The sequence below is a fragment of the Scyliorhinus torazame genome, chromosome 2 (assembly GCF_047496885.1).
Source record: "Scyliorhinus torazame isolate Kashiwa2021f chromosome 2, sScyTor2.1, whole genome shotgun sequence".
In the NCBI taxonomy this organism is placed as follows: domain Eukaryota; kingdom Metazoa; phylum Chordata; class Chondrichthyes; order Carcharhiniformes; family Scyliorhinidae; genus Scyliorhinus; species Scyliorhinus torazame.
This window is the reverse complement of record NC_092708.1, coordinates 216,732,188-216,754,364: the sequence shown is the minus strand read 5'-3', so window position 1 is coordinate 216,754,364 and position 22,177 is coordinate 216,732,188. Positions and strand designations below refer to the sequence as shown.

The 22,177-nt window shown below is 47.5% G+C and overlaps 1 protein-coding gene across 4 annotated transcripts in view; it reads left to right on the top strand.

The window, feature by feature from the left end:
• The window catches only part of ical1 (islet cell autoantigen 1-like), a 324,958-nt gene that overhangs the window by 138,841 nt on the left and 163,940 nt on the right, over positions 1-22,177 (top strand). For 3 of the 4 annotated variants that reach the window (XM_072483779.1, XM_072483797.1, XM_072483770.1), the window contains one exon: positions 9,170-9,295. The exons of the other annotated variant lie outside the window; for it this stretch is intronic. In XM_072483779.1, coding sequence (XP_072339880.1) covers positions 9,170-9,295 — 126 coding nt within the window. The remainder of the gene's footprint in view (positions 1-9,169; positions 9,296-22,177) is intronic. 4 annotated transcript variants of the gene reach the window in all.

Here is a 22,177-nt window from a genome sequence, read left to right as displayed (position 1 = left end):
TTGTGTCTCTCTCACTCTGGGGTATTCTGTCTCTCTTGCTCTGGGGTATTCTGTCTCTCGTTCTGGGGTATTTGGTCTTTCTTGTTTTGGGTATTCTGTCTCTCTCATTCTGGGATATTGTGTCTCTCTCGTTCTGGGGTATTCTGTGTCTTGTTCTGGGGTATTCTGTCTCTCTCGCACTGGAGTATTCTGTCTCTCTCGCTCTGGTATATTCGGTTGCCCTCTCTTTGGGTTATTCTGTTGTCCTCTCTCTTGAGTCTTTATTGGGTGTGTGCTCGACTTTCTTCTCGGGTCACATGTCAGTGGTGGACATCCTACGGCCTGGGGGCTACATGTGGCCCATCTGGGTTCTCCGTGCAGCCCATGAGGCATTTTGCTGACCATTGTTTGTTTGTGTCGTTTTTTTTCCTACTGGTATGACTGAAGTGATAGGCATATAAAGCATGGGTGAGTGAAGTGAGGTGCATGCTGATTGCTCACAACATTGACTGTGTGAGCCATGCGCTCACTCTGCATCTGAAGTGTAAATATTTATATTGTTTTTACCATTTGAAGTTGATAATTCTATTAATATGTAAATTATTAAACATTTTCTATAACTTGTTTGAAATACTTAGTGTGTATTAAATGTATTTGATCTTATTCATGGGGGTCATGGATAGCGAACAAACCTGATATCAATCTTGCAGTCCACCGAGATGAAAAAGGGTCACTCATGCAGCTTACTCACTTGCCTAAGTTGCCCATCACTGGTGCATGCTCTCCACAACTTTTTTAACGTATCTGCCAAAGCCTTTTAATATCTCACCAAATGTTGTTGAGTACTGAGTTGGCTATGGAGTACTCCACCCAAAAATGAACCAAAGACAAATAAAAAACTTATAAATTTGTACTTCTTCTGATTCTTTATTTAATCTTCTAATTCTCATGTACACAAAAAATTGTCTTCTTTTGGTCGGGCTTAGCCTTTTGCTTATCCAAACTGTGCCTGGCTCTTCTAATTTTCTATCCATGGCTTTCTTTTTGTAGTGATTGCACTTTAAATGTTGTTGCCTCTTTAAGGCTATCTTTGCAGTAACAGGTTTTTTTTCCCATTTGAGCTGTCTGTAGCTATCAGTTCTGTCTTTGTGATTTACCCACACTTTTTCAGGTTCAGGATCCTCACAATCATGGTCCTTTTTTCTAACTTTTAAAACTGTCAACTCTGCAGAAGCTTTTTTTCTATAACAAAGACCTCTTTTAAATAAATCTTCAGAACAGCAGTTGTTTTTTTCTTTGCTGTAAAACTACATTTTTTTCCATTGAAGGGGTTCCCTTTCTTTTAAACTTTGCAGGTTTCTCTCTAACTTTTTAAAGTTCACTTCAGTGCAGCACAGCGACCACGAGTTACGGTCGCACTGTAGACCCTTCCTGCTGCTCTCTTCCACCGTCTGCAATCTTCTGCTCCCCTGGGAAACCCACCTATTTATAATGTCAGTACAGCTTCTGTTTTTTTGTGTAATTTGCTCACCTGTACCTGACCAGGTTCCTTAACTCTGCTTCACTTCAGGTTTTACCCTTATTGTATTTTTGCTCACCCATCTTTGTGATCTGATCGGGTCGCTTGGGGTCTTGCAGTGGACCTTCACTTACTCTGGGGGTTTCCCCAATTTCTAAGTCTGTACAAAAGCCTCTTCAACTGTTTCTTCAGTTTTTCTTCTTGGATGCACATCTCTCTGGTCAGGTTTCAGCTATTTTTAGTTTATTTTATATCTTGGGGATTCTCATCGAATCCATCGAGTCTGCACCGACCCTCCGAAAGAGCACCCTACCTAGGCCCACTCCTCCGGCCTATCTCGTAACCTGCACATCTTTGGACACTAAGGGGCAATTTGGCAAGGCTAATCCACCTAATCTTCACATCTTTGGCCTGTTGGAAGAAACCGGAGTGCCCACGCAGACATGGGGAGACAGGTGGCACATTGTTTAAATGCCACCTTTCTTACATGACAGATCACCATATTTTATTATGTGTTCATAATAATCTTTATTGTCACAACTAGGCTTACATTAGCACTGCAATGAAGTTACTGTGAAAATCATTTGGTGTCTCAATAAGATCCTGAGACTTGTATCTTGAAACATGAACATTTAAAAAATGCACAGATCCCAGTTACGGTCATATATGGTGCTGCTATGCAGATTGTTTTTTTCTAGAATGTTCTGAGTCTATTCCTATGTGCCTTGATGCAAGGTGACACAGTGGTTAGCACTGCTGCCTCACACCGCCAGGGAATTGGGTTGAACTCTGGCCTTGGGTGACTGTGAGGAGTTTGCACATTCTTCCTGTGTCTGTGTGGGTTTCCTCCGGGTGCTCCGGTTCCCTTCCACAGTCCAAAAATGTACAGGTTAGGTGGATTGCCCATGCTAAATTGCCCCTTAGTGTCCAAAGATGTGCAAATTAGGTGGGGTTACGGTGAGATGGCGTGGAGTGGGCCTAGGTAGAGTGCTCTTTCAGAGGGTCGGTGCAGACTCAATGAGCCAAATGGCCCCTGTCTGCACTGTAGGAATTCTATCATACCATGGGCAGTGCTATTCTCCAATCCCTCGTTAACACTTGTTCTGCCAAGCAGTTTTACATTACTGTGGCATTCAGACACATACAAGATCATACAACACCCGTGGCAATAATACATGTGGCTGGGGAAGGTGGAAAGCTGAGTAGCCCAATAAGGTGATTACCTCCTTTTGGGGGTATGTCCCTGTGCCCATCATGAGCCTGACCACCTCAACACCTTCCCACTCACCCTCTTCCTGGGTTCACAAAAATAGCCCCACCAAAACACCCGGATGCAGAATCTAACTTTCGTTTTTATCGGGACTCATTGTAGTGCCAGCAGTGGCCACTACTGTGTTCTGATGCTGATGGTACGAGAGAGCTGCTGGAAAAGCAAATTGGCCGGCAGCTCTTGAGGGTGGACCTTCTGACCCTGAGGAACGGAAGTCCAGCTCTTAACTCATTAAGTGTTTCCCTGGTGTATTATTGATGTGGGGCAGCCAGATTTAAAGTCGGCATGATGCTGACTGACTTTTCGATAGAGAGGGAGGTTAGGTAGTGAGGAATGAGCCCTTTTGTAAAATCACCAGCTGTATCTACTGGTTTTCCTTAATCCACCCTGCTTGTTGCATCCTCAAAGAACTTGAATAATTGTCAAACACAATTTCCCTTTCATAAAAACATGTTGAATCTGCTTAATTGTGTTATGATTTTCTATATGCCCTGCTACTACTTAATAATGGATTCCACCATTTCTCCAATTGCAGATGTTAGGTTAATTGGCCTATAGTTTCCTGCTTTCAGTCTCTTTCCTGCTTTGAATAGTTATATTTCATTGCAGTATTCCTATTGTGGGACCATTGCAGAATCTATGGAATTTTGGAAGATTACATCTGATACATCACTATCTTTGCATCCCACTTCTTTTAAGACCCTAACATATACGGCATCAGTTCTAGGGGAATTGTCAGCCTTTAGTCCCATAGTTTGCCTCATACTTTTTTAAAGTGATTATTATTTAATAATAATAATCTTTATTGTCACAAGTAGGCTCATATTTACACTGCAATGAAGTTGCTATGAAAAGCCCCCAGTCGCTACATTCCGGCGCCTGTTCGGGTACACAGAGGGAGAATGCAGAATGTCCAAAGTACCTAACAGCACATCTTTCGGGAAGTGTGAGGAAACCGGAGCTCCCGGAGGAAACCCATGCAGACACGGGGGGAACGTGCAGACTCCGCACAGACAGTGACCCAAGCCGGGAATTGAACCTGGGACCCTGGTGCTGTGAAGCTAGAGTGCTAACCACTGAGCTACCATGCCACCCATATTTTAAGTTCATCCTCCATTTTTCCTCATGAATTTCCACCCTTATTAGGATGTTTCTTCTACCTTGAAGATGGATGCAAATTAATTGTCCCATGTCTCATTCTCTAAGGGACCAATGTTTACTTTCGCTAATCTCTTCCTGTTTATATACTGTTTATATACTTGTAGTTCTTACTGACTGCTTTATATTATTTTCTATTTACACTCAATCAATTTTCTTCCTTTTTTTTTGGTCATCCGTTGCTGATTATTAAAATGTTCACAATCTTCTGGCCTATCACTTATCTTTGTTTATTATTTTCTGTAATTTGATACCATCCTTCTTTAATTATGGATGGTTCATCCTTCTCAAAGTCTTTTTTCTCAATGGAATATATCTTTGTTGAGAATTAATAATCATATTCTTTATTATTGTCACAAGTAGGCTTACATTAAGTTACTGTGAAAATCCCCTAGTCGCACACTCTGGAGCATGTTCGGGTACACAGAGGGAGAATTCAGAATGTCCAATTCCCCTAACAAGTTTAGGGACTTGTGAGAAGAAACCGGAGCACCCGGAGGAAACCCACGCAGACACAGGGAGAACGTGCAGACTCCACACAAACAGTGACCCAAGCGGAAATCGAACCTGGGACCCTGGAGCTGTGAAGCAACAGTGCTAACCACTGTGTTACCGTGCCGCCCAGAATTGGGAAATACCTTCTGAAATGTCTACCACAGTTTGACTACCATCTTGCCGTCAAAATATATTTTTCCAGTCAACTGTAGCCAACTCTGTCTACCTTTATAATTTCCTTTACTTAAACTTAAGACACAAGATTCTCACCCTCAAACTGTGAAATTCTTCCATCCTCTTCCCTAGAGGTACCTTTACTTATGAGTTAATTAATTAATACTGTCTCATTACACACTACCAGGTCTAAAATAGTCTGTTACCCAGCTGGTTCCACAACATGTTCTAAGAAATTGTCCCATATATACTTAATGAACATGTCCTCAAGTGTACCTTTTCAAAATTGCTTTGTTCAATCTATGTGAAGATTGAAGTTGGCAATGATTATTGCAGCACTTCTCTTATAAATCCCCATTATTTTTTGATTTGTAATCTCTATCCTACAATGTAACGACTGTTAAGGGTCCTTTAGACTATTCCTACTGGTGATTTATTTCCGTTGCTATTTCTTAAATCCAGAGCTATAACTTGATCTGCAGAGCAAGATCATTGCTCACTATTGTACTGATCTTATCCTTTATTAGCAGAGCTAACCACCTCCTTTTCCATTCTGCCTCCTTCCAAAGTGTCAAGTACCTGAATATTCAGTTTGCAGCCATGTCACCTTGCAACCTTGTCTGTAATGGCGATCAAATCATTCTCATTTATTTCTATTTGTGTCATCACTTCCTCTTTCTTGTTACAAATGCTGCATGCATTCCGATAACAAGCCTTTAATTCTGCATTTTTATCATTTCTCCTTATTGTGACCATATTTGCTGCTGCACTCGAATGTTTTTATTCTTTCATGGGGCATGAGCATCACTGGCTAGGTCAGCACTTGTTACCAATCCCTAACTGTCCTTGGGAATGTGGTGGTGATTCACCTTCTTGAACCACTGCAGACCAGCTGGTGGAGGTGCAGTGCTTTAGGAAGGGGCTTCCAGGATTTTGAGCCAGCTACGATAAAGGAAAGGCAATATAGCTCCAAGTCAGATTGAAGAATGTCTTGGAGAGCAACCTGAATTTGGTGGTTGCCCATGTCCTTTTAGGTGATAAAAGTTGTTCGGGTACATTGTTTATCAACTTTTATCAACTCGGGGTTGGAAAGTGTTGTCTAAGAAGTCTTGGAAAAGCTTGAATAGTTAAGTGGTGGATGGCTGCTAATCAAGTGGGCTGCTTTGTCCTGGATGCTGTTGACTTTCTTGAGAGTCGTTGTGTCGCACACATCCAGGCGCGTGAGAAATATTCCATCACACTTCTGACTTGTGCTTTGTAGATGGTGAAAAGTCCGTTTGCTGCATTAATGTCAAGGGCAGTTACTTTCACCTGCGCTCTTGAGTTCACCTTTTTTGTCCATGTTCGGACCAAGGCAATAATGATATCAGGAGCCGAGTGATCCTGGTGGAACCTAAACTGGGCATCAGTAAGTGCCACTTGATACCACTGTGATGACACCTTCCATCACATTGCTGGTGATGGAAAGGAGGCTGATGGGACAGTAATTGGCTGGATTGGATTTGTCCTGAATTTTGTGAATAGGACATCCCTGTGCAATCTTTCACATTGTCGAATAGATGTCAGTGTTGTAGTTGTATGGGAACATCTTGACTTGAGGTGTGGCTAATTCTGGAGCACAAGTCTTCAGTGCTACTGCAGGATGTTGTTTGGGCTCATAGCCTTTATTGTATCCATTGCCTTCATCCATTTCTTGATTTCACACGGAGTGAAATGAATTGGCTGAAGACAGGCAGCTGTGGTACTGAAGATCTCTGGAGGATGCCAAGATGAATCATGCACTTGGCACTTCTGGCTTCCGCCTTGTCTTTTGCACTGGTGTGATGGACTTCCCCATCATTGAGGATGGTCCACCACCAGTCATGACTGGATGTGGCAGGACTGCAGAGTTTTGATTTGATCCATTGGTTGTGAGATCACTTAGCTGTGTCCAATGCATGCTGCTTCTGCTGCTTGGCATGCATATCATCCTGTGCTGTCGCTTCACCAGTTTGCTGCCTCATTTTTGGGTGTATCTGATGCTGCTGCTGGCATACTCCCCTGCATGCCTCGTTCAACCAGGGTTGATCCCCTGGCTTGATCGTAATGGTAGTGTTGTGCCTAAACCACAGTGTGTCTTTAACCTGTATGCGATGGAAAAATGACCACAAGTTTGTATAATACAATAAAAACACTTTATTTCACACACACAATAGTTAGTATTAATCAATCACACAACATGCACGTTGAATTCTAAGCTAATACACACAGGAAAGACGTTAACTTAACTTCCAGGTGACTAACAAGTACAGGACAGATATGGCCTTATCTGAGATTCGTCATCTGGCAGTGCTGAAAGTATTTGCTGGTCCTCTGTGACCTCGGCTCTGATCTCTCTGGTGATGGCATGGATGGTCTTCCTCTTGGCCAGTGAAAGGGTCACCATTGTTGTTGGCTGTTGAAAGCTGCAGTCGAGAGAGCGAGTGATGGGCTGCGCAGCACCTTTTATCCTTGAAAAGTTTTGCACGCTTTTGGTCGATCACAGGTGGATGTCCAATCCATTGATCAGGGCTTGATCACTCTGATCGATCCTAACCAATTAAGTGTTGCCACTGTGATGGTGGGGCGGGTCCCGGTCAGCCATGGCCATTCGTGTCCGAGGCCCATAGGCCTTCCAAATAAGGAAAACAGACACCACCAAGTCTACCACTTATTGTCACTTTCCACATGGAGCCCATTGACCTGGGATGGCCTTTCAACGGCCTTTTCCCTGTGTTTCTTTTGCAAAGTCTGGGCTGCAGCCTTTTGTGTATCTGCAAGCTGCAGCCTGCCTGTGTTTGACTTTGACCATTTTTCCCAGCGATCTTTGTGGGCAGCCATTTTAGGTGGCTCAGTCGATTGAGGGATATGCCACGCCATGAGGTTACAGATTGTAGTTGAACACAATTCTGTTGCTACTGATGGCCCACAACTCCTCATGCCAAGTTTTGATCTGCCAGATCTGTCTGAATCTAAATATTTGTAAGCTCTGTTTCATCTTGTCATCCTCTGGTTACCATACCCATATTACTATCCTGCATATTGCCTTGTCCTTCCTCTTTAACGTTCTAAATTTCCTGTCACTTGAACCTTCCAACACCACCCCCAACAACCAATTATTTAAATTAAAATCCTAGCTACAGCCCTAGTTATTAATCCAGGACACTGATCTGTGTGCAGTTTGAGTGCAGCCCACCCCTGGGGAGCAGGTGCCTCTTTCCCTGGCTGGTACCACTCCTTATGAATTGTAACCTATTTCTCCTACATTAATGATTGGGCACAGAAAGAAGTCTGGTTAGAGTCCAACAGGTTAGGTTTGTTTGGAGTCACTAGCTTTTGGAGCGCAGCTCCTTCATCAGCTGAGTGACGAGATGGGTTCCACAAACTCATGGATAGACAAAGTCAATGATGCAAGATGATCCTTTGCAGGTGAGTCTTTGCAGGTAATTAAGTCTTTACAGGTCCATTACATGTGAGAACACCACCCACCAGGTACGCAGTACGTACTAATGCGACTCAGACAACATTGTCTACCTCATACGTTGCAGGAAAGGATGTCCCGAGGCGTGGTACATTGTTGAGACCATGCAGATGCTGCGACAATGGAAGAACGGATATCGCGCGACAATCATCAGGCAGGAATGTTTCTTCCAGTCGGGGAACACTTCAGCAGTCAAGGGCATTCAGACTCTGATCTTCGGGTAAGCGTTCTCCAAGGCTGCCTTCAGGACGCGCGACAACGCAGAATCGCCGAGCAGAAACTTATAGCCAAGTTCCGCACACATGAGTGCGGCCTCAACCGGGACCTGGGATTCATGTCACATTACATTCACCCCTCACCATCTGGCCTGGGCTTGCGAAATCCTACCAACTGTCCTGGCTTGAGACAATTCACACCTCTTTAACCTGTGATTATCCCTCTCTCCAGTCGCACCATCTGGACCTGTAAAGACTTAATTACCTGCAAAGACTCGCATTCAAAGTATCGTCTTGCATCATTGACTTTGTCGACATATGAGTTTGTGGAACCCACCTCCTCACTCACCTGATGCATGAGCTGCGCTCCGAAAGCTAGTGACTCCAAACATTGGACTTTAACCTGATGTTGTAAGACTTCTTACTGTGCCCATCCCAGTCCAACACTGGCATCGCCACATCATTAGTGATTGGGTCAAGGAAGTGGAAGCACTGCTCCCGATAACTGTACATGACCTTTGCTGTGAAACTCGGGTGTGTAGATGATGGGTGAGAAAAGGATTGGGCTCAGCTGTGATACAGTTAATGGTTGAATGTTCTGCCACTGTTCACCGACTGGTCATGCACATGATGAATGGCTGCTCTGGTGACGGTTTTGGGCACCAATAGAAAGTTCCTCATCAAAAGTCCTGCCTTCGAGAGAGCGGAATGGAATAATTGGCAGAATCAAAACATACATGTCAACCGTGTGACCGTGTGAAAATTCAGTTTGTGCTTTACAAAGAAAAGCAGAGTTTATATTATTTCTGTTAATTGAATAGGCTAAGGGCTGAACAATGTTCATGTGTGATTCAATGCAGGTCCAGGCTCAAGTGCGGAATACCAAAGTTCACTTTGACAAACTAAAGAATGATGTCTGTCAGAAAGTGGACTTACTTGGAGCCAGTCGTTGCAATCTGCTCTCCCAGTCACTTGCTGCTTACCAGGTAATGAGGCTTTGGAGCTGAGCAAGTCACACAACCAAGGAGCAATACATAATAGTATAGTGACATCTGCAAACTTTGGGACTGTGCTCATTCTGCAGGGAGATAAGTGCTTTAACCCTTTCATGTCTTGTCTTTGTTGTCAATTAACAGAACAGCATCACACTACTTAAATAATTGGTATCATTTGGCATGGTGCACAGTTGGTACTTAACTAATAAGAATTACAAATATCTACTGAAGAGGTTTTCTTTGCAGGGGGCCTTCATGATCCCTAAAACATTTTTGTAGCTCCTTTGAGCTGGGAGGCTGCCCAATCATTTTTATATTATTCAATCTCTGGAAGTTTGCATTACGAACAAGGTCTGTATTTATTGTCCATCCCTACACCACAGAATAACTTGTTAGTTCGTGGCATTCTGTGGGCAGCAAGGTGGCACAGTAGTTAACTCTATTGCCTCACAGCACCAGGGAGTCGGATTCGATTCCGACTTTGAGTGCTGTCTGTGTGGAGTCTGTGTGGGTTTCCTCCAGGTCTTCCGGTTTCCTCCCACGGTCCAAAGATGTGCAGATTAGGTGGTTTAGCCATTCTAATTTGGCCCTTAGTGCCCTTCGGGATTGCGTGGATAGGGCGGGGTTGTGGGTCTAGGTAGGGTGCTGTTTGAGAGGTTTGGTGCAGACCCGATGGGCTGAATGGCCTCCTGCACTGTAGGGATTCTATGATTTCATATGCATAAAGTGCAGCAGGTTAGCAATGGAAAGAGTTGCGCTTCATAAGGCCTTTTATGCAGAGGCAAAGGACAAGACTGAAATATTAAATGAATGTCTCCGTCTTGACAAAGGAAGTAAATGATATGAAGGTTACACTTAGAAGAAGTTCTAGGCAGGCTAGTAATAGACAGAGAAGACATACTGAAAAGGTTAGCATTACTGGAAGTTAAGTTACTTAGCCCAGCTGGAATGCTTTCTACTTTGCACAAAGAAGCATTGGTCACAATCTTTCAATCCTCATTGGATGCAGGAGTGGTACTGGAGTTTTACAAATGTTACACTACTATTCGAGAGAAGGGAGAGGGATAAACCAGGAGACTATTGGCTAATCAACTTATTATGGTAGCAAAGAAGCCATTACCAAGGACAAAATAAACTTTATTTTGAAAGTTGTGGATTCACTGTATTTTAATCCAAACATATTCAAAAGTACAAAGACATCAATCAAGAAACATTCTCCACACCCCACAGTTCACAATTTGTACAAGTTTTTTTCCTCTTTTCACCCCGTGACAAACAATTCTTCAAACATGGTTATGAACAGTCCTCACCGAGAAATGGGAAGCGGAGTTAGGTGGAGTATGGAGTGAAACACTGCGAAGGGTAAACGGGACCTCTTGTGCAAGGATGAGCCTGATACAGTTAAAGGTGGTGCAGAGGGTGCATATGACTCGGGCGAGAATGAGTGGGTTCTTTCAGGGGGTAGCAGATGAGTGTGAGAGGTGTGGGCGGAGGCCAGCGAATCACATGCACATGTTTTGGGGTTGTGAAAAATTGGGAAGATTCTGGGCAGGAGTGTTAGTGGTCTTAGCCAGGATCGTGGAGGAGGAGGTGGACCCGGACCCTTTGGTGGCGATATTTGCGGTTTCAGAGAAGCCGGAGCTCATGGAGAGGAGGAAGGCCGATGTCTTGGCCTTCGCCTCTCTGATTGCACGGTGACGAATTTTGCTGGAGTGGCAGTCGGCATCGGCAGCCGGGGTAGCAGCATGGTTGGGTGAACTGTACAACTTCCTGCAGAAGATAAAGTATGAGTTAAAGGGCTCAGCAGGGGAGTTTGAGAAAAGGTGGGGGATGTTTGTGACCGTGTTTGAGGAGCTGTTCATCGGTGGGAGGGAGTAGGGGGGTGGGGGGAGGGAAAAAATCTGCACAGACTGTATAGTTCATTGTTGGGACGTATGTTTGTCACGGTGTTTATTGGCTGTAACATGTTTTGATACATGTTTGTATTAAAATACATTTTTTAAAAAATGAACAGAGTCCACCGTGTCGCAAATCCCTCCGATGATTCCCTCAATTCAAACTTGATCTTTTCTCGCCGGAGAAAGTCGTACAGGTCCCTCAGCCAGGTCCCAACCCCCAGTGGCATTGTCGACCTCCATTCCAACAGAATCCTTTGCTGGGCAACAAGTGAGGCGAAGGTCACAACATTGTCCCTCCTCCCCTCCATCAGCTCTGCATTCTTGATACCCCAAAAAGCACCACCATTGGGTCCTGCCCAGCCTCTACCCCCATAATCTCTGATAGCACCCAAACGCTCCCTCCCAGTATCTCTCCAACCTCTCGCAGCCCCAGAACATATGCCTGTGATTTGCTCGTCCTCGGCCACACTTCTCGCACTCGTCCGTCACCCCCTGGAAGAACCCACTCATCCTTGCCCGAGTCATATGCACCCATGGACTGGAGAATAGCCAATGTTGTTCCTCTGATTAAGAAGGGTAGCAAGGATAATCCCGGGAACTACAGGCCGGTGAGCCTTACTTCAGTGGTAGGGAAATTACTGGAGAGAATTCTTCGAGACAGGATCTACTCCCATTTGGGAGCAAATGGACGTATTAGTGAGAGGCAGCACGGTTTTGTGAAGGGGAGGTCGTGTCTCACTAACTTGATAGAGTTTTTCGAGGAGGTCACTAAGATGATTGATGCAGGTAGGACAGTGGATGTTGTCTATATGGACTTCAGTAAGGCCTTTGACAAGGTCCCTCATGGTAGACTAGTACAAAAGGTGAAGTCACACGGGATCAGGGGTGAGCTGGCAAGGTGGATACAGAACTGGCTAGGCCATAGAAGGCAGAGAGTAGCAATGGAAGGATGCTTTTCTCATTGGAGGGCTGTGACCAGTGGTGTTCCACAGGGATCAGTGCTGGGACCTTTGCTCTTTGTAGTATATATAAATGATTTGGAGGAAAATGTAACTGGTCTGATTAGTAAGTTTGCAGACGACACAAAGGTTGGTGGAATTGCGGATAGCGATGAGGACTGTCGGAGGATACAGCAGGATTTAGATTGTTTGGAGACTTGTGCGGAGAGATGGCAGATGGAGTTTAATCCGGACAAATGTGAGGTAATGCATTTTGGAAGTTCTAATGCAGGTAGGGAATATACGGTGAATGATAGAACCCTCAAGAGTATTGAAAGTCAAAGAAATCTAGGAGTACAGGTCCACAGGTCATTGAAAGGGGCAACACAGGTGGAGAAGGTAGTCAAGAAGGCATACGGCATGCTTGCCTTCATTGGCCGGGGCATTGAGTATAAGAATTGGCAAGTCATGTTGCAGCTGTATAGAACCTTAGTTAGGCCACACTTGGAGTATAGTGTTCAATTCTGGTCGCCACACTACCAGAAGGATGTGGAGGCTTTAGAGAGGGTGCAGAAGAGATTTACCAGAATGTTGCCTGGTATGGAGGGCATTAGCTATGAGGAGCGGTTGAATAAACTCGGTTTGTTCTCACTGGAACGAAGGAGGTTGAGGGGAGACCTGATAGAGGTATACAAAATTATGAGGGGCATAGACAGAGTGGATAGTCAGAGGCTTTTCCCCAGGGTAGAGGGGTCAATTACTAGGGGGCATAGGTTTAAGGTGAGAGGGGCAAGGTTTAGAGTAGATGTACGAGGCAAGTTTTTTACGCAGAGGGTAGTGGGTGCCTGGAACTCGCTACCGGAGGAGGTGGTGGAAGCAGGGACGATAGTGACATTTAAGGGACATCTTGACAAATACATGAATAGGATGGGAATAGAGGGATACGGACCCAGGAAGTGTAGAAGATTGTAGTTTAGTCGGGCAGCATGGTCGGCACGAGCTTGGAGGGCCGTTCCTGTGCTGTACATTTCTTTGTTCTTTGTTTGTTCTTTGTTTGCACCACCTTAAACTGAATCAAACTCATCCTCGCACATGAGGAGGTTGAATTCACCTTGCGCATCGCCTCACTCCACACTCCCCATCCTACCCCAACCCCCCAACTCCTCTTCCCATTTATTCTTAATCCTCATTACCTGCATTCCTCCTGCTCCCGCAGCCACCCATATATGTCACCAATCCTACCCGCCCCTTCCACATGTGGGAGCAGCAACCGCTCCAACAGGGTATACTCCGGCAGCTTGGGAACCGCTCTCCATTCCTTCTGCGCAAATTCCTCATTTGCATATACCTGAACTCGCTTCCCTTTGGCAGCTCCATCCTCTCCCACAACTCTTCCAGACTTGCAAACCTCTCCTCCAGAAATAGATCACTTGCCGTCACCAGACCCACCTCTCCCCACCTCCTACACATGCCATCTGTCTCCCCCGGCTTGAACCCATGGTTCCCGCACAGCGGTGTCAGCACCAACATCCCCTCTATCCTAAAGTGTCTCCTCAACTGGTTCCATGCCCTAATTGTGGACTGTACCACTAGGCTCACAGTGTACCTCCTCGGTGCCATTGGAAGCGATGCCGTCATCATGGTCCTCAGGCTGGACCCTCTACAGGACTCCTCCTCCATCCTTTTTTTAAAATTATAAATTTAGAGTACCCAATTCATTTTTCCAATTAAGGGGCAATTTAGTGCGCCAATCTACCTACCCTGCACATCTTTGGGTTGTGGGGGCGAAACCCATGCAAACATGGGAGATTGTGCAAACTCCACACGGACAGTGACCCAGAGCCGGGATCGAACCTGGGACCTCAGCGCCGTAAGGCTGCAGTGCTACCACTGCGCCACCGTTCTGCCCCTCCTCCTCCATCCTAACCCATCTCCTTCCCACCACTACCTCACCGTCTCCACTTTCGCCGCCCAAAAGTAATGCAACAGGTTTGGTAGCGCCAACCCCCCCTTTCTCCCTCTGTAACAGGGCCCTCTTCACCCGAAATATCTTTCCTGCTCATATGAACTCTGAAATCGCTGCATCCAGTTTCCAGAAAAAGGCCTTCGGGATGAAGATCGGGAAGGCCTGAAATACAAGCAGGAGCCTGGGCAGGAGGTTCATTTTTTTAAAAAGAAATTTAGAGTACCCAATTCATTTCTTTTCCAGTTACAGGGCAATCTAGCATGGTCAATCCACCTACCCTGCATATCTTTGGGTTGTAGGGGTGAGACCCACGCAGAGACGGGGAGAATGTGCAAACTCCACACGGACAGTGACCCGGGGCCGCGATCGAACCCGGGTCCTTGGTGCTGTGAGGGAGCAGTGCTAACCACTGCACCACCGTGTTCACACTTTCATTTTTACCACCTGGACCCTCCCCACCAACGTCAGGTGAAGAGTATCCCATCTCCTAAAGTCCCCCCTAACCTCCTCCACCAATGTTGTCAAGTTCCACTTGTGCATCGGCGACCACTCTCCTGTCACCTGAACCTGTCCCTGGCTACCCTAAATGACAACGTTCCAAGATTGGCACCCGACCTGCTGCATTCACTGGAAACACATTACTCATCCCGCTATTCAGCTTATACCCCAAGAAGGCCCCGAACCTCTCTAGTATGTCCATAATTCTCTCCATACTCTCCCATGAGTCCGATATGAACAGCAGGTCGCCTGTACGGTGAATCGGGTGGAGTAGCGGCGCATAGTCTGAGATCACAATTCCCGTGTACTTTGCCCCCACTAACACTGCTCGGATCACTACAGAAAAGTTAATTCTAGAAGATACCTTGTACACATGCGAGAAGGAGTACTCCCTCTCCCCCGGATACCTAAACCTCCACGGATCTGCCATTCCCATCCTTTCCATAAACCATCAGCTTCTTCGCCATCCTCAACCTTCCCAGTGACTTAGGGCTCGACCTATCCACCCTCGGTTCCAGCACGCTGTTAAAATCACTCTTCATAAACAACTGGTGGGTGTCCAGGTCCGGAATCATTCCCAGCAACCCCTTCACAAACCCCACGTCGTCCCAATTCGACGGGTAAATGTTCACTTGTAGGGCTGAACAGTGGTTAGCATTGCTGCCTCACGGCACAGAGGTCCCAGGTTTGATCCTGGCTCTGGGTGACTGTCCCTGTGGAGTTTGCACATTCTCCCCGTGTTTGTGTGGGTTTCACCCAACAATCCAATGATGTGCAGGGTAGGTGGATTGGTCATGCTAAATTGCCTCTTAATTGCAAAAAATGAATTGGGTACTCTAAATTTTTTTTTTTTATAAAGTAAAAGTTCACTTGTACCACTGGCGTCCCCTCCAACTCCCCGCTCACTATCACACATCTCCTACCCGGGTCCCGCATTTCCTTGGCCCCTACAAATCCTGTCCTTTTGCTCAGCAAGATGGCCATCCCTGAGACTATGCATCAAACCTAGCCTTCAAAAGTCACCCACAGTTTTGCCTGGTACAGTACCCCATACCCGATCTGCTTTCAGTATACACCCGCTTTGGCCTTGTTGAACCCGGCGTGCCTCTTTGCCAGCTCTGCTCTGATGTCTTGATAGATTCGGACCCTGTTCCCCTCCCATTTGCAGTTCCACTCCCCATGGCCCATCACAAGATCTTCCCCTTCTTCACAAAAATATGTTTTAACCGTCCAGTATACAATTATCTATGACAACAACCTATACATATTATACTTATATATTAACATCCCTGAGAATCCCTCTGGTTCTCCCCCCCCCCCCCCCCCCCCCCCCCCCCGGGTTGCTGCTGCTGTCTTCTTCTTTTCCATTCCCTCTATCTTTCTGTGAGGTATTCGACGAACGGTTGCCACCACCTGGTGAACCCTTGAGCCGATCCCCTTAGGACGAACTTAATCCGTTCCAGCTTTATAAACTCTGCCATGTCATTTATCCAGGTCTCCACACCCGGGGGCTTCCACACCCGGGGGCTTGGCTTCCTTCCACATCAACAGTATCCTGCGCCGGGCTACTAGGGACGCAAAGGCCAAAACATCAGCCTCTTTCGCCTCCTGCACTCCCGGCTCTTCTGCAACCCCGAATATAGCCAGCCCCCAGCTTGGTTCGACCTGGACCCCCACCACCTTCGAAAGCACCTTTGTCACCTCCACCCAAAACCCCTGTAGTGCCGGACATGACCAGAACATGTGGGTGTGATTCGCTGGGCTTCTCGAGCATCTCGCACACCTATCCTCTACTCCAAAAAATTTACTGAGCTGTGCTCCAGTCATATGCGCCCTGTGTAACACCTTAAATTGTATCAGGCTTAGCCTGGCACACGAGGACGATGAGTTTACCCTACTTCGGGCATCAGCCCACAGCCCCTCCTCAATCTCCTCCCCCAGCTCTTCTTTCCATTTCCCTTTCAGCTCATCTACCATAATCTCCCCCTCGTCCCTCATTTCCCTATATATGTCTGATACCTTACCGTCCCCCACCCATGTCTTTGAGATCACTCTGTCCTGCACCTCCTGCGTCGGGAGCTGCGGGAATTCCCTCACCTGTTGCCTCGCAAAAGCCCTCAATTGCATATACCGGAATGCATTCCCTTGGGGCAACCCATATTTTTCGGCCAGCGCTCCCAGACTTGCAAACGTCCCATCTACAAACATCTCTCAATTGTGTTACTCCTGCTCTTTGCCATGTTCCAAATCCCCCATCCATTCTCCCCGGAGCAAACCTATGATTATTTCTTATCGGGGACCACACCGAGGCTCCCGTCTTCCCCCGATGCCATCTCCATTGCCCCCAAATTTTCAGAGTAGCCACCACCACCGGGCTTGTGGTGTATTTCTTCGGTGAGAACGGCAACGGCGCCGTCACCATGGCTTGTAGACAAGTCCCCCTACAGGACGCCTTCTCCAATCTTTTCCACGCCGCTCCCTCCTCTTCTCCCATCCACTTACTTACCATTGAGATGTTGGCGGCCCAGTAGTAATCACTCAGGCTTGGTAGCGCCAGCCCCCCCCTATCCCGACTACGCTGCAAAAATCCCTTCCTCACTCTCGGGGTCTTCCCGGCCCACACACAACTCATGATACTCTTCTCAATCCTTTTGAAAAAAGCCTTCGTGATCACCACCGGGAGGCACTGAAACACAAAGAGGAATCTCGGGAGGACCACCATTTTAACCGCTTGTACCCTCCCTGCCGGTGACAGGGATACCATGTCCCATCTCTTGAAGTCCTCCTCCATCTGTTCCACCAACCGCGTTAAGTTTAACCTATGCAATGTACCCCAATTCTTGGCTATCTGGATCCCCAAGTAGCGAAAGTCCCTTGTTACCTTCCTCAGCGGTAAGTCCTCTATTTCTCTGCTCTGCTCCCCTGGATGCACCACAAACAGCTCACTTTTCCCCATGTTCAGCTTATATCCTGAAAATTCTCCAAACTCCCCAAGTATCCGCATTATCTCTGGCATCCCCTCCGCCGGGTCCGCCACATACACCAATAAATCGTCCGCGTAAAGAGATACCCGGTATTCCTCTCCTCCCCTGAGTACTCCCCTCCACTTCCTGGAACCCCTCAATGCTATTGCCAGGGGCTCAATCGCCAGTGCAAACAATAATGGGGACAGAGGACATCCCTGCCTCGTCCCTCTATGGAGCCGAAAATACGCAGACCCCCGTCCATTCGTGACCACGCTCGCCATCGGGGCCCTATACAGCAGCTGTACCTATCTAATATACTCATCTCCAAAGCCAAATCTCCTCAACACCTCCCACAAATAATCCCACTCCACTCTATCAAATGCTTTCTCAGCATCCATCGCCACCACTATCTCCGCTTCCCCCTCTGGTGGGGGCATCATCATTACCCCTAGCAGCCTCCGTATATTCGTATTCAGCTGTCTCCCCTTCACAAACCCAGTTTGGTCCTCATGGACTACCCCCGGGACACAATCCTCTATCCTCATTGCCATTACCTTGGCCAGAATCTTGGCGTCTACATTTAGGAGGGAAATAGGTCTATAGGACCCGCATTGCAGCGGGTCTTTTTTCTTCTTTAGGAGAAGCGATATCGTTGCCTCCGACATAGTCGGGGGCAGCTGTCCCCTTTCCTTCGCCTCATTAAAGGTTCTCATCAGTATCGGGGCAAGCAAGTCCACATATTTCCTATAAAATTCGACTGGAAATCCATCCGGTCCCGGAGCCTTCCCCGCCTGCATACTCCTAATTCCTTTCACTACTTCCTCTATCTCGATCTGTGCTCCCAGTCCCACCCTCTCCTGCTCCTCCACCTTAGGAAATTCCAGCCGGTCCAGGAAGCACATCATTCTCTCCTTCCCATCCGGGGGCCGAGCTTCGTATAATCTTTTATAGAATGCCTTGAACACTCCATTCACTCTCTCCGCTCCCCGCTCTATCTCTCCTTCCTCATCCCTCACTCCCCCTATTTCCCTCGCTGCTCCCCTTTTCCTCAATTGATGGGCCAGCAACCTGCTCGCCTTCTCCCCATACTCATACTGTACACCCTGTGCCTTCCTCCACTGTGCTTCTGCAGTACCCGTTGTCAGCAAGTCAAATTCTACGTGTAACCTTTGCCTTTCCCTGTACAGTCCCTCCTCCGGTGCCTCCGCATATTGCCTGTCCACCCTCAGAAGTTCTTGCAGCAACCGCTCCCGTTCCCTACTCTCCTGCTTTCCTTTATGTGCCCTTATTGATATCAGCTCCCCTCTAACCACTGCCTTCAGCACCTCCCAGACCACTCCCACCTGGACCTCCCCGTTATCATTGAGTTCCAAGTATTTTTCAATGCACCCCCTCACCCTTAGACACACCCCTTTATCTGCCATTAGTCCCATGTCCATTCTCCAGGGTGGACGCCCTTCTGTTTCCTCCCCTATCTCCAAGTCTACCCAATGTGGAGCGTGATCCGAAATGGCTATAGCCGTATACTCCGTCCCCCTCACCTTCGGGATCAACGCCCTTCCCAAGACAAAAAAGTCTATTCGCGAATAAACTTTGTGGACATGGGAGAAAAACGAAAACTCCTTACTCCTAGGTCTGCTAAATCTCCACGGGTCTACTCCTCCCATCTGCTCCATAAAATCTTTAAGCACCTTGGCTACAGCCGGCCTCCTTCCAGTCCTGGATCTCGACCTGTCCAGCCCTGGCTCCAGCACCGTATTAAAATCTCCCCCCATTCCCAACTTTCCCACCTCCAGGTCCGGGATGCGTCCTAGCATGTGCCTCATAAAATTGGCATCATCCCAGTTCGGGGCATATACGTTTACCAAGACCACCGCCTCCCCCTGTAATTTGCCACTCACCATCACGTATCTGCCCCCGCTATCCGCCACTATGGTCTTTGCCTCAAACATAACCCGCTTCCCCACTAGTATTGCCACCCCCCTGTTTTTCGCATCGAGCCCCGAATGAAACACCTGCCCCATCCATCCTTTGCGTAGTCTAACCTGGTCTATAAGTTTCAAGTGCGTCTCTTGTAACATAACCACGTCTGCCTTAAGTTTCTTAAGGTGTGCGAGTACTCGTGCTCTCTTTATCGGCCCGTTCAGCCCTCTCACATTCCACGTGATCAACCGGGTTGGGGGGCTTTTTACCCCCCCCCCCCCCCCCTTGTCGATTAGCCATCCCCTTTTTCCAGCTCCTCACCCGGTTCCCACGCAGCTGTGTCCCCCCCCCAGGCGGCGCCCCCCCGCCCACCCCACCCCATTCCGGCTTCCCCCTCTCCCCAGCAGCAGCAACCCAGTAACTCCCCCCTCCCACCCCCCGCTAGATCCCCCACTAGCGTAGTTACACCCCCAATGTTGCTCCCAGAAGTCAGCAAACTCTGGCCGACCTCGGCTTCCCCCCCCGTGACCTCGGCTCGCACCGTGCGACGCCCCCTCCTTCCTGCTTCCCTATTCCCGTCATGATTATCATAGTGCGGGAACAAAGCCCGCGCTTCCCTTTTGGCCCCGCCCCCCATGGCCAACGCCCCATCTCCTCCACCTCCCTTCCTCCCTCCACCACCACCTGTGGAAGGGAGAAAAGTTACCACATCGCAGGATTAATAACATAAGACTCATCTTTCCCCCCCCTTTTTTCCACCCTCTTCGCCCCCCCATACTCGCCCCACCACTTTGTTTCAAACGTTTTTTTTTAGTAACCCGCTTATTCCAGTTTTTCTTCCACAATAAAAGTCAACGCCTCATCCGCCGTCTCAAAGTAGTGGTGCCTCCCTTGATATGTGACCCACAGTCTTGCCGGTTGTAGCATTCCAAATGTTATCTTCTTTTTGTGAAGCACCGCCTTGGCCCGATTAAAGCTCGCCCTCCTCGCCACCTCCGCACTCCAGTCTTGATATACGCGGATCACCGCGTTCTCCCACCTACTGCTCCGAGTTTTCTTTGCCCATCTAAGGACCATCTCTTTGTCCTTAAAACGGAGGAATCTCACCACTATGGCTCTATGAATTTCTCATGCTCTCGGTCCTCGCGCCATCACTCGGTATGCTCCCTCCACCTCCAGCAGACCCGCCGGGGCCTCCGCTCCCATTAACGAGTGCAGCATCGTGCTCACATATGCCCCGACGTCTGCTCCTTCTACACCTTCAGGAAGACCAAGAATCCTTAAATTATTCCTCCTCGTGTTATTCTCCAGCACCTCCAATCTTTCCACACATCGTTTATGGTGTGCCTCGTGCATCTCCGTCTTCACCACCAGGCCCTGTATATCGTCCTCGTTCTCGGCAGCCTTTGCCTTCACGACCCGAAGCTCCCGCTCCTGGGTCTTTTGCTCATTCTTTAGCCTTTCGATCGCCTGTAATATCGGGGCCAACAGCTCCTCCTTCATCTCCTTTTTAAGCTCTTCCATGCAGCATTTCAAGAACTCTTGTTGTTCAGGGCCCCATATTAAACTGCCACCTTCCGACGCCATCTTGGTTTTTGCCTGCCTTCCTTGCCGCTGCGCTAAAGGATCCACCGCAATCCAGCCACTTTCCTCTCCTTTTTCCATCCGTATCCAGGGGGGATTCCCTTCTGGTTTACCGCACAGTGCTTTTAGCCGTTAAAATTGCCGTTGGGGCTCTTACTAAGAGCCCAAAAGTCCGTTCCACCAGCAGCTGCCGAAACGTGCGACTTAGCTGGTCATCGTCGCACCCGGAAGTCCCTCAACGTTACTATTGACAATCCTGCTTGTTAGTACTCAAGAAGGGCTGAGGCATTTCTCCCATTTCGGCCCCACCTGTCCTGCCTACTACAGTCCATTCAGCAGTATTGCATCCCTTTCAATGTGTGTCCCAGTGGCATGTTTGAGAATTTACCTTGCAATTTGAGAGGAAGAAGCTGGAATCAGTTGTAACGGTATTACTATTGAATAAAGGTAACTACAAAGATGTGAGGGAGGAGTTGGCCAGAGTTGATTAGAAGAGGAGCCTAGCAGGGAAGACAGTGGAACACCAATGGCAGGAGTTTTAGCGGGTTCTTCGCGAGACGCAACAGAAGTTCATCCCAAGGAGGAGGACACATGCTAAGGGGAGGACGATGCATCCATGCTTGACGAGGGAAGCAAGGAGAGCATAAAAGCAGAAGAAAAAGCATACAAAGTTGCGAGAGTTAGTGGGAAGCCAGAGAATTGGGAAGCCTTTAAAAGCAGGCACAGGACAACTAAAAAAGCAATAAGAGGGGAGAAGATGAAATATGAGTGTAAGCTAGCTCGTAATATAAAAAGATGGGAAGACATTTTTTCAATATATAAAAGGTAAGAGAGAGGCAAGAATAGACATTGGACCACTGGAAAATGAGGCTGGAGAAGTGGTAATAGGGAACAAAGAAATGGCAGAGGAACTGAATAGGTACTTTGCATTAAAAGCAAATTACTGCGGATGCTGGAATCTGAAACCAGGTACTTTGCATTAGTCTTCATGGTTGAAGACACCAATGGAATGCCAGAGCTCCAGGAGAATCAGGGAGCAGAGGTGTGTGCAGTGCCCATTATTAAGGAGAAGGTTCTAGGGAAACTGAAAGGTCTGAAGG